This window comes from Erpetoichthys calabaricus, chromosome 11 (genome assembly GCF_900747795.2).
Source record: "Erpetoichthys calabaricus chromosome 11, fErpCal1.3, whole genome shotgun sequence".
Classification (NCBI taxonomy): Eukaryota; Metazoa; Chordata; class Cladistia; order Polypteriformes; family Polypteridae; genus Erpetoichthys; species Erpetoichthys calabaricus.
In genome coordinates, this window is record NC_041404.2 from 108129007 (window position 1) to 108142995 (window position 13989).

The following is a 13989-nucleotide window of genomic DNA, read 5'->3' on the forward strand; positions in this document are numbered from 1 at the left end:
CATACAGTATCAAAGGTTTATCCCAAGATGTTACATTTTTCTGAATTCATTGGTTTGACCCTTGGAACATTAGATGTGGTTACCCTTAACTTCAGGAGTCAACATTCTGGACACCCAGCATGCACATTTGTTACTCATGTTTAAATGTTTATGAAGAATGAAATTAACTAGCCCATAGGAAAACTCTATAGTGTCTGCGGTCTCATACACCATTTCAGTTCTCAAACAGGATTTTCTCCACAATGACAAAATGTCCTTCTGATATTGAGACAGCAGCCTTGCCAAAAATATGGTTGTCTCTCCAATATTCTTTTGCTTATAATTTGTCATGGTAATTAAATACGTACAGAAACCTTTGTATCAAAATCAGGTATGAGTTCAATAACTTGAAGAATGATATAGAGTGACTTTCATTTCAACAATTTAGAACGTTCAATTTTATTTGTGTAGTTTGCTTCAGAATGGTGGCATTTTAGACAAGAATCTTCCATTTTGGTAATGTGGCTTTAATATGTTACACAACTTAACCAAGTAAAATTTAAAAAGAACAATGCAATAGTTTATGTGTCAAAAAGATGGCAGGACCCATGACTGATGCAAAGGAGGACACTTATTCTTAGAAGTATGGCAGCTTTTAAGATTTTTGTCACCTTACTGACATGTGAACCTATTTTGTTTTTTATGACCAGCAGTATGAGTGATTGGTGATATAAGGTAACAGTAGAAACATAAATACAACCTCAGGTTTCCAGCCAAAGATCAGACATTGTAGGATGATTTAGTATATATAAAAATTCCCACATGGTCTAGACTGTTAGTGCTATGCTAGCTGTAACTTTCATGCTGAAGAACTATTATTATGTGAGAGTATTGTGAATCGAAGTCACAGGGAGCTGTCAAATGCAAACCCACACTTGAATTGTCTCTGGCATCATACTGTGGCTGGGACAACAATTATCAAGAAAGGTCAAAGAAAGGCATGAATAAACTACTGCATATGATATATCACAGGCGCACAATATAAATATACTGTATACTTGAATGCATTTCAATATAAATTATGGATGTGATCAACAAAGCCTAAGTAAATCACAGATTATATCAAGGTAGTTTCAGATATCACCTTTAATTTATGTAAAATTTGATTCTTTATTTACTAGAGCACATGTGGCTCACATTAACCAGTGAATCTGAATGGTGCAGCTTAAAAGTCTGTATGTACAGTAGTTAACAGAGGTATTATTTAGAAGAGGAAAAAGTAAAAAGCAAGCAAAAAATAATACAATTCCACCTGCACATCAGGAACATGTACAACTCCAGGACCTTCTGTGTGGGATGTGCATGCTCTCTTTGTGTTGGCCTGTATTTCTTTGTAGTACTCCAGTTTCCTCCCACAATCCAAACACATGACATTATGATGATTATTGACTTTAAACTGGCCTGGTGTTGTTCTTTAGTTGGGGTTCCTCTTGAAATAATGCACTCAATGGCAGGATGGATGAATCTAAATTGTTAATGTTCATTTTATTGCCATGAGCAGCACTTCTGCTTAGAGTGAAAACCTTGACACATGTTTGTGATGTAAGCTATCTCATGTTGTGAGAAAAACGTCCAACAAATATGAACTGACTTAAGTGGATGTGAGAATACTGTACTATTTTTATAAAAAGTATTAACGATAAAAATTAAAATAATGCAAGTATGAGCGTCTTGGTAAAAGTGTTGAGAATGCTCTTAATCTGCCAGTGTAATAACAGGAGAAATCAAAAAGAGATGTACTGTGCACTTGTGATTTCTGTGTTGGTTTGGTTAAAGCATTAATTGAGTAAATACATTTACATTCTGTAATGATTATTTACAATTTATGATGAATAATCAAACTTTCCAGGTTGAGATCTTAAAATGCTGTATAATACTGTGTAATATAATTATGTGATGTAATGCAATAGAAGTTTATGAAAACTAAAACAATTTGACTGGGGTACCTGAAAAAATGCCCTGGATTTGAAAGAAATACTCTGAAGCTATAAGACTGCTATTCTATCTACCATACCACAGAGCTTCTATAATGTGAAAAAAATACTAATAGTAACAATCATTTCAACCATCCATTTTATGAGCTGCCTATTCAATTCAGGTCCACAGAGAGCCAATGTCCATTCCAGGATCATCAGATGCAATGCAAGAACTAATCCCAAACAAGCCACTAGTGGGTCAAAGGCATATTAATAATACTAATAATTAACATGTTATTATAAAATATAAAAATATTACAAATTATAACTAGATTTACATGGTGAGTGGCTGTCTTTGTACATGCCATAGAATAAATAATCTGTGAATTCAGCAGGTGGTGGATTTCAATAAGACACTCTTTTTTATTGATTCAGATTGTGATTGATTCATAGCACCCATGTGCTGAACCCACCTAATTGTACACAGTGGTTGCATGTTCTTAACATCTAATTGGCAGACAGTATGATGTTGCTTTGCAGATTTTAAATGAATAGAAAATGAGCAAGGAGAGGTAGCTATTTAGCCAAGTGTCAAACAAAACAAATGCCCAACAGTGGAGTTCACTAGAGTTCTTTACTGTATGGATAAATGCTGTATTTAAATTCTTTTAATGTAGGTAAATAATGTTGCTATATTGGGGCAGGTCAGTTAATATATGTTACCAGTTTTAATTAGCAATCTTGTTAGATTGACTTCTGACCCAGCAAACTCTAGTGCAGGGGAAACAACCTGCTGGTTAGTCACCCCTCTGAAATCCTGCTGTTGAACTTTGCACAAGTTAAATCACAAAGCATTTATCTGTAATGAAATGTTAAAGCAGTGCTTTCACCATTCTGGTTTATTTTACTTTTATGATAATGCAGGAAACACATTGAATTTACCAAGCTACATGGACTGTCTGGTACATCATGTAAAGAATCTCTATATTGTGGGCCATGTTTGCTAAAATGTAAAGAATTAATCTTGAGGAATAAAAGAAAAGGACAGTAAACAAAGCAGATAGTCCTTTTTTATCTGAATCTTGTTCTGTTCTGTTAACATCTGATCGTTTTTTACTCCTGCTTAGCCTCAGTGCCTCAATTCACCAACTCCCCAACCATGATTGTTATGGTTGGCCTTCCAGCCAGAGGGAAGACCTACATCTCCAAGAAGTTGACACGGTATCTCAATTGGATTGGAGTGCCGACAAAAGGTAAACTGAACAAAGCACTTATTAATGGTATCAGTCAAGATGTATGTTATGTAGCAGCTTACATATTTAAAATAACATGGATAACTGCAATAATCCTGTGATAATGATGAAATAGTTCAATGAAGAAAATTAAAATAACATTGATATGGTGGGCTGGCACCCTGCCCAGGATTTGTTCCTGCCTTGCGCCCTGTGTTGGCTGGGATTGGCGCCAGCAGACCCCCCCGTGACCCTGTGTTGGATAATGACTGACTGACTGACTGACTGATTAATAAACAAAAAAAAATGTGTCAGCCTGATGTCCAACACATTGCTAATAATGTCTTCCTGACAAATGAATATTTCTGCCACAATAACTGGATGAGTGTTTTGTTCTCAGATATAATTAGTGGTGTTTTCATGGAAAACACATTGAACTGTAGAATCTTCCATTTTAGTAACGATGGAGCAAGTAACGGGATAACAAAGTAGCTTAAATAGAACACCATGCCTGTGTTCTCTATCCAGAGAAGTCAAATATTCACAAATAATAAACAAAAATCATAATAATGTGTTCTTAGAGCATTTTCTGAATACATTCATACAGATATTTTGGCACTTTTGTGGATTTCAGATAATAACTGGACATAGTTTATGTTCATGGTGGAATATGCAAAAACAATAAGCAAAAAATCTTTTGAATTTAAGCCTGGATACTGGATTTTTAAACAATGCTTCAAGCACTAGAGATTTTCACTTCACTTGAAGCGATTATCGAAATAATGATTTATATGTGGCAACTATTATGATTTTGGAGTATTCTGTAAAATTTGAATTCTTTTTTTTTGATTACCACATCAGCACCATTTTGACTTTTTGCTAATACAGTTTCTATGACTGTTGTTTGGTACATGACACAAGAGTCACGTTATTATGGTAGTAATTCCACTCCATGGCAAAATAGATGAGGCCTCCAAAATTCAGGCAAAACGCAGGCCAAGTGGAGGATCAGCTAGTCCAGTCAAGACTCGAATACTGCTGGCTTCAGCTGGAGCATGCCCAAACATGGCAGAGCTGGCAAAACACCTAAAAATATGTCAAAAATAGAAAATAAAAATAAACACGTAAAAATATGTCACAAATAAAAAATAAAAATCAACCAAAAGCCCCACAAGGAGGAGGGTGACTGTACCTTCCAGCTTGAGCGATAAAAAGGATAACAAAGAATCTATATATATAATTCACTAAGCCGCCAACAAGTAGCCACCCATGGAAAGCACGCCGGAAGGGGCGTGGATTCACTAAGCCGCCGACAAGTAAGACACCCATGGCGCACGTGGGAAGGAGCCACGCCCACCAACTCTAAGACCATTGGATACGACAACAACTCGCAGAGCCACGCCCACCAACTCGGACGAGATGACTCAGAAAAAAAGCCGTCATTTATGTTTGCCTGTGCTACAATACACATGCACCTCTGAGCCACGTTGACTTTTCGGTTATGACGCACGACCGCGTGCACCATCGCAAACTGCTTTACACGCTACATACAGCAATTTGCATCCGCGACAAACATGCGTCTTCTTAGATGGTCCTGCAGGAACACGGAAGACGTTTCCCAGCCCACCAACACTCCTTTTTCCCTGGCCCGCGTCTACCCTCACTCTCTAGGCATTCACACTGCCTGCTCATGTGCCTAGACGCAAAAACTCACCGACCACCCAGTTAGTCCCTTTCGTCTGTGCTATGAGTCCACATGCACCTCTGAGCCACGTTGACTTTTCATTATTGTTTTCGGTTACGACACCTGACCGCGTCCACCATCGAAAACCATGGGAAAGGAACAACGAAGCCCCGCCCAGAAATTCTACCCCTCCTCCCACGTGATTGGGAACGCACCTCAGACCACTGCCCACCAACTCGAACAGCTCATCAAACACATACTCACTCGCTTTGCTCTGTGCTCCGGTCCAAATCCAGCTGTGAACCACGTTGACTGTTCTTTTGCTCTCCATGGCTACCGCTTCAAATGTATTTCATGGAAACAATACTTCTTTCAATGTTATAGAAATTCCTGCATCAGGTAACTGTTTGTTTCTATCAGTCGGGTTTTTTTGGAAAAATGTCATTGACGAAACTGTTGCTCTCAAACTTCGCAACATGGCTGTTGGCTTTGTTTGCCAACATCGGGATAACTTTGGCGACGTGGTGTCCGTTGTTGTTAGTTACAGAGGCATTGTTATACAGTCTGCTCAACAATATGCTGAGTACATGAATACGTCCATAGTCTATGGTGGCGAGGCAGAAATTGTGGCAATGTCCCAAATCCTTCCAGCTACTATCAGCATTTACTTCCAAGAACGTCCTCATGCCTCTCCTCGAGTTTACAATCCGGCCCAGCGTCTCTCCATATCCCTGCTCTTTAGCGGTCCTTTGGATCATGGGCATTATGAGGTTCTCATGCCTCTCAAATACACACGTGATAACCTTCTGGTGACATCTTTTGACGCTGTTGGTATGTGCACACAGGGTGCACACCCACTTGCTCGCCACACTGTTACGTCACCTGCCCACTCTCCTCTTCCTGAAAAACAACTCCCCTGAACACACGTATTCCACACAGGACTTTCAATGCACCTTTTGTTCCAAAAGCTTCCGAGTGCAGAGATATCTGAACGCACATTTAAAAAAACAGAACACTAAACGAAGTATGCAATGTGAACATTGCCAACAATGCTTCAAAACAACTCACGCTCTTAAGAAACACTTACGAACTCATTCAACTCTCACCTTCAATTGCACATTTTGTAACGAGGATTTCACAGGTGAGATGGATCTCCACAACCATATGCAAATCCATTCAACACAACGATTTGTATGCAAAATTTGCGACACACACTTTCACGCATGCAAATACCTTACTAACCATCTCAAACACTGCTCCAAAACCGTCACGCGCCAGAAATCTCTCAAAGCATATTTAAACACCCACTCCACTGAACAAACGCATTCCAAACAGACCTTTCAATGCACGATTTGTTCAAAAATGTTCCGAGTGCAGAGATATCTCAACATGCATTTAAAAACACACTCCACTAAACAAATTATGCAATGTGAACATTGCCAGCAATGCTTCGACACAACTCTTTCCAATTCCCTTCAGTGTCAACACAGCACTAAATTGTTCATGCACAAACATCGCATTCAGTTTACTGGAGTGTAAAACTATCACATCTGCAACCTCACAAACTGTCCTTATTCCCCGGATATGCCTGACCCCGTCAGATTCAAATTTGCCTTTTACTTTTACCCGAAGACAATTTCCTGTTCGATTGGCATTTGCGATGACAATTAATAAGGCACAGGGACAAACTTTCAAAAAGATATGCCTGTATCTGCCAAAACCAGTCTTCACTCACTGACAATTATATGTTGCTCTCTCCAGAGTTCCATCTTTTCATTCACTTTCTGTTGTATCCTCAAACCCTCCTTTTTTAGACAACTGTGTCTTTCCGGAAGTGTTTAGCATTCAATAAATAATTATGCATGAGATTGAGCATTAACAGGTCTGTGATGCCCTTGGATGTCCCGTACTGCACGCGCGCTACACTGAATGGATCAGCCGGGGCTTGCATTTGTTCCCCACGAACGAGGGATTCCCAGGAAGTGCGGTTCATACGCTCACACTGATTACGTCCCTACCCTTTGTACACCCCCCCCACCCCACCCCACTACTACCATGGTCGGGTGACACAAAACACGGCGTCACTCCAGCTGTAAGCTGCGTTGACTGTTCATTTGCCACCGCTTCAAATGTATTTCATGGAAACAACACTTCTTTCAATGTTATACAGATTCTTGCATGAAGTAACTGCACACGCGCTACACTGAATGGATCAACGTGTGTCTACCCGGCGCAGAGAGGCGTGGGTAAGCTGTTGAACCCCATTCGTGCTGCAAACCGGGGGATTCCCAGTATACGCTCGCACTGATTACGTCCCTGCCCTTTGTACACACCCCCCACCCCCTCGCTACTACTGTGCTCGGGTGACTTGGTGGATTATATATAGAAAAGTAGCCAAAACCGCAAAGAACAATGAAAGGTCTACGTGACTCACAGGTGCATATGGACTGTGCAAAGAGGAAATCGACTCAGATGACGAGTTGGGGGTGGGCACATGAGCAGACAGTACATACTGCAGACTAGCATGACGGAGGGGGCAGAATGGGCGTCCTTCCCCTCTCCTCCCGTTCCAACCCCATCCCTCGCTCTGGGAGGAGAAGCCGCGATGGCGGTCCGCCAGTTTTCAGTCACGGATAATTGTATGTTGGTTCGTTCCGTGCATTGTTACAATGTTACTTTTCTTGGTGATTTATTACATTACCGATTTTTCAAATGTTAATTTTCTCCCTGTGCTTAAAAATCATTAAAAAAGCGGCCTGATTATGCGGCGTATGGTACGCCACTGGTTGGCTAGTCTTTACATATTAAAGATTTATTACAAAAAAAGTAAATAATGAACAAAAGCTCTAAAGAGCCTAACAAGGCATAAAGGAGTTACCTAAAAAGGCAATCCACAGTAATCAAGTCACAAAACTTTAAACAGAAGTAAAAAATCCTTTAACAGAGACAAAAATGTCAAAAAACACAAAATCTAAAGAAACAATACTCATAAAGAAGAGAAGCCACCAACACTAAATGCATTCCATGTACTCTGAGAGACTACAACTTCAATGAGCCTTGACAGGTGACCCCACCTGTTCGGAAAACCATTCACAAAACACAAGGAACATGGAAGAGCATCTACACATAGTAGCACTACAATACACAAAACTGATCAAAAATACATAATTATACATATAATATAATATATATATAATATATAAAATGAACAGAAAGAATATAAAAAAATGTACAAATGACATATGTATCCTATGACATCATGGATATAAAAGATGGCACTACATAGATTACAGCTTCCGAGCTTTTGGATTTTCCAAATACTCATGACTTCTCATGGTTTATTTATTTATTTATTTTTACTCTAAACGAGAACTCTGAATTTTACCTTTTGTGAAGGTTGTTATGCCTTTGGTTTTTGGTTTTGGTTTCAAGGTTGTCTGATTTCTCATTATGACCTTTTGCCTACTCTTACGTAATTGTTTTTCTTATGCCTATTGGACACTTTAATCATCAGGTCCTTCTGTTTTTATTCCTTCCAGGGACAAGCCTTTATTTCTTTAAGGCACAATAAAACGCTCATTGCAGATATCTTATACATTTTCCTGTCATTCTTAATATTTGAAGACAAATGTCATGAACAATTAAGTGGATTTTATAATATGTTGTCGTTTCTCAGAAGTGATTCTACAAGCTTTCATCTGAAGTGACAAATGCTGTACTTTTAATAAACATTCATATGAAATTAATAAATTGAGAAAGAGATGCAGTGGTTGCTTAGTTAGGATGAAAATTTTGAATTGTCAAAGGCAGGCAGCCCCGCTGTACTCTCAGAAGCAATCAGTGAAGTAAAGTTAGACACCAGATATACTTTTCATGAACTGTTGCTTTGACGATTATATTTTCCAACAACTAAATACAGTATGTACATCACATTCATATCTCTGCTTCATACTGGTTACTAAAAATCTTTTTCACATAAATTCAGTAGCTTCGGCAAACCCAGGAGCTTTTACTGATAGGCAGTGGAACTGCATTCTACTTATCAAAATGTAACATGGAATCTGAAAGATAAAAATAAGATTAAATGTGGTTGAAATAATAAAAAGTTAATTTCAGAGTCAATCAAATGTTTGAATTTTTAACCAAGCCTCAAAGGTCAATATTTATCCAATTTCACAGAGTTATATTTTAATATAGGAATAAACACCTGCCAAAAATAGACTATAGATGCCAAAGGAGAGTGGTACTTTGTGAATGTTCACCTTGGAAAGGTTAAATAATTGAGAAATATTTTTTGTTTGACACTCTCCAATTCCCATATTATAAAGCTGCAATCGAATTGACTTTGAGGAATGAAAAGGAAAGTGACAAATTCAAAAATATTTCATTGTGCCATTCGGTGATAATTGACACCATTCTTACTGAGAGTTGGTGTCAATAGGATGGGATTGTCAAAATTGTTTATTTCATGATTTATTTTGCACTTGGCTCTTTTACTATGGCAATGAACATTAATGACAGGTTGCTATCATTGCAGTGTTTAATGTGGGACAGTATCGTCGGGAAGCGGTACAGACCTACAAATCATATGAATTCTTTATGCCAAATAATGAAGATGCCATGAAAATTCGGAAGTGAGTATCTCTCTTTTCATTTTAAAATAGATAAAAGTAAATTTTTTTGTTGGCGAGAACAATGTACTGAGATATGATTTTATGCATTAAAGAGCCAGGGCTGAATGACTGATTTGAAACTATTAAAGTGTTTTAATATAAGTGATTCCTTAAATACTTGGTTTACATACCATCAGTGTTTTTATTTCAGTTTTGTAAAGAATGCTCAAACATATTATTGCAACCTACAGTGTCATCTCTCTGAGGGCACTATAAAGCATATTCAAATTTAAGCCAAAATATAGGTAGTCAATATAAATATATTCTGGGAGTATAAACAATTTATAGAAAAAATGAATGTGACAGGTTTTAATTATACTAGCAAAGCTTGCATACTGAGTTCCAGCTATAAGTCTGCCAGCTTAAAAGTGTAGGAATGGCTGTCCTATTTGTGAATTTACCCATTTCATATATTTGCTAGGTAAGGTAGACTGTTTATAGAAATAATCCCCAGTATTACTGTTAAATATTCAAAATGATGATGATTTCAAACACCCTTTCCGTAAACCATTGTATGGCTTAACTTATAGCTTTAGAAATGTAGGAAATCATTTTTTTTTGAAGAATTCATTCATTGTCTTTTAAAGTTTTTTATTCTTTCTTTTTTAAAGTTAAATGTTTATATCAGACTGGTGCTCATTTGATTGACTTCAGTTTTCATCTCAGTTGGAAATGTGCTGTAAATGTTTGCCTAGTGTGGCAGCAAATGAGAATAAGATCTGCTAGCTAATAGAGATCTCATTGTCCCAGACAGGACTGTATGGTTGTGTGCTGACACCCTTGGAGAATTAGCTGCTTAATGGTTCAGGAGACATTAGAGGAAGTCTAGACTCATATCTCTGGTGCAAATGTGAGGCTTCTTCAACTGCCAAAAAACATCCTAGGGATTGTTTGAATTTGGAATGGATTTTTAAATCTCATGATTAGGCTAGAATCAGGAGGAGAGTCTGGGGTAAAACTTCAACCTGCTAGAGGAAGAGAGACCAGAGCTGAAAGAGACAGATCAATGGCCGGTGGTGGACCAGGAAGGAGGCGGTGGAATAAGTCCTGTGAAATGAGGCTAAGAAGGACAGGAAGTTTATTGTTTATCCATTGCTTTGGTATTTTAACTTTCTGCCAGTGATCATCCCTCTCTGTCGATTGTTGATGTTTAATAAATATACATTTCTTGCCTTTTAATGTTATTCTGCATTTGGAGAGCAACCCCACATGCTCTCTCCATTCATTATGCATTACAAATACATAAAGGATTTTGGGAAAATTACGCATCTCTAGAAAGCTGAACATTTGGAATTATGACATTGTTTTTATTGTGTTATATAAAGATTTATATTTTTACCAAGTTGTAATTTTATCCATCCATCCATTATCCAACTCACTATATCCTAACTACACTAACTACAGGGTCACGGGGGTCTGCTGGTGCCAATCCCAGCCAACACAGGGCGCAAAGCAGAAACAAACCCCGGGCAGCCCACCACAGGTTGTAATTTTATGTACAGCTCAATTAACAGAGGCACTTGTGTTAGGTAATGACATGATGCGTGGTAATGTCTGAACGTCTATGGTACTGATACTTGCAATTGTGTTAGCAAATATTATTTTATTAATCAGATCATCCATTAGCACACCCCTGTTTCTGAGGGAAGATATTGTAGCTGAGCACATTTTTTTTGTTCATTATCTTAAAGAGGTTTTTCAAGTCAAACCATGTGAAATATGCTAGTGAATGGCCTCTTTGCCCCCTAAGTAATTCATTTACCAGTGATGTGGTCAGCATGAGGCTGTTACTTTTCAATAAAAGACCTTTATAAGCACACCCTATCAATTAAAAAGAACTGTCAGAAACATTCAGTTACTTATTGTAAATTTAACATAAATATCTTTAAGTCTTTTTTTGTTTAAAAATGTAATTTTTATTGTAAAAAATATTATACCATTAAACAGATGCATTTTTAATATATATGTTAATTCTTCATTTAGTTTGATGTTCATTGGTGAGACATTCTTACAAATTTCTTTTTGCTAATAGAATAGTTACTAGTGTACTGCCAGGCCAGAGACAATGATGAAACAGTAGAAGGAAAAAGAAAATATCGTCATGTATTATTAAAAATTTTGCTCTAGATAATACTAAAGGGCAGGGGATTGGTGTGGGCAGAATTGTGTTATTACTTGTGCTGTCACATCACAGCTTCAGTGTTCTGGGTTTATATCTGCACCCCAGCCCCTGTCTGTGTGGAGCTTATCACAAGAGTACATGTGGTTTTCTCCAGACATTCTGGTGTCCTCCCATATCAAAATACATGGGTGTTAAGTTGATTGACAATACCAAATCAGCCATTTATGAGTGAGTTAAGACCCATCCAGCAATAACTAGAGCACACAACTTGGTGTTAGAAGGAGCATGTTCTGAAAAGAAATAACTAAATGAATGAAAATGTTCCACTTACCCAGTAATTCTTCTTCTGACATGATTTACTATATGGAAAATCTTTTTTTTTTAGTTTTATTGAAATGCAATATACGATTTAGGGAGACGTGATAAATTGCACTATGTATTTTTCCATGTGCCAATCGAAAGGTTTTACCAGGAAATAACGAAAAGAAGGAAAAGATCTAAGATTTCTTTGGAGTTAAAAAAGCATCTTAAAATAGGCCATGTTATTTAAAATCACTGGGCTGGTCCCCGGTAAGTATTCTTTATTTTTTCCAGTTTATGGTTGATAGAGTTTATATTCGTAATAATGTTTGTTTGGAAAAAAGGGCATATCCAAAGAAATGTGAAATTTCAATTTAAGCATAGAGAAATTAATTTTTTCTATCAGGATGTTAATGGTCTAAATACACTCAGGGGTAATACAACATAAACAGGAAGATCTAATAACCATAGCCAAAACATAAACCAGATTACTCAGAATCAACAATTCAGAAACAAATCAATGCCTAGTTAGACCTGAAATTTCTTGTTTTTAGGAATAGAGAATTAATCCAAAGGTAAATCAATCTTTAATGTTAAGAAACTATTTAGCAATGTTAAAAGGATTACACTGAAATAACTTCAACAGATTGAGAAAAATCATTCATATTAACTGCTTGAATTCTTCCCATCATTTGTTGGTCTTGTTAGGAAATTCCTATTTGTTGTTGTCCAAAAGAGGAATGAAAGTTTGCTTGAAAAGATCTTGGGAGGTTTCCACCTTTGTAACTCCTAAATATGTTGTATGCAAATTTGTGTGATATGGTGAAAGGAAACGTGGTATGCCTGCATAATAATTCACTGTGTCTGTGACAAACAAGTCAGAAGTTTTCTTTCTTTTTAATTGTCTTGCTTTTTAGTTATTCTGGTGTGTTGCTGTCTCTTTTAGAAATATATAACAGCATGTCATCTGTGCCTACACCTTTATAATATCCCGATAGGGAAATGGAACACCCACCATCCCAACTTGGATGCCTATTTATCCATGGGAACCATAAATTATGAGGGCATCCTAACTGGGTGAAGACCCATGCAAGCCAGTCCATGTCCTCCATGAAAATATGCATATACAATAAATTCAGTAAATTTTCAGAACCTTTTACTTTTTTAACATTTTGTTATGTTGCATAGTTATGTGAAAATCATTTAAATTTGTTTTCTCCCCAAATTAAGCAACACTCAATACCTTATATGATATAAGAAATTTTTGCAAATTTATAAAACAAAAAATTCAATATTACATTGACAAAAGTATTCAGACTCTTTGCTATGACTCTTGGAATTTGGGGCAGGTGCATTCTGTTCTAATGATCATCTCTCAAATGATTCTACACCTTGTTTGTTTTCCCGTTGTGGTCAATTCAATTGATTGGACATGATTAAGAAAGGTACACATCTGTCTATATAAGGACCCACAGTTGAAAATATACATATCAGATCAAAAACCAAGCCATAGGGTTGAAGAAATTACTTGCAGAGCTTACAGACAGGAATGTGTCAAGACACAAATCCAGGGAAGGCTACAAAAACTGTCTGCAGTATTGAAGTTTCCCAAGAATACAGGGGTCTTAAGTTAAATGTAAGAAGTTTAGAACAAAAACAACTCTTCATAGAGCTAGCCACACAGGCAAACAGTATTCTGGGGAGAAAGGTCTTGGTATGAGAGATGGCCAAGAACCCAATGGTCACTCTTGCTGAGCTTCAGAGAAAATGCTAAATGGAGCAAAGCAACAAGATACAATTAATTAAAACCCATTCAAGAGAGCTGTGGACTTCAGACTAGCTCAGAAATTCCAGTAGCACAATTATCCTACGTATAAAGCAAGGACAATATAGGACTGGCTGAGGGAAAACTCTGTCCTTAAGTGGGCCAGCCAGAGCCTGGACCTAAGCCCAATTGAATATCTCTAAATGACTTGAAAATAGCTGCCCACAGGCGTGCTCCATCTAACCTGACAGAACTTGA

At 37.4% G+C, this 13989-nt stretch overlaps 1 protein-coding gene across 3 annotated transcripts in view; it reads left to right on the forward strand.

Annotated features, from left to right (window-relative positions):
* LOC114660800 (6-phosphofructo-2-kinase/fructose-2,6-bisphosphatase-like) overlaps nt 1-13989 on the forward strand; it is an 83471-nt gene that overhangs the window by 27472 nt on the left and 42010 nt on the right. For all 3 annotated transcript variants that reach the window (XM_051934157.1, XM_051934156.1, XM_051934158.1), the window contains exons 2-3: nt 3083-3208; nt 9409-9505. In XM_051934157.1, coding sequence (XP_051790117.1) covers nt 3083-3208; nt 9409-9505 — 223 coding nt within the window. The remainder of the gene's footprint in view (nt 1-3082; nt 3209-9408; nt 9506-13989) is intronic.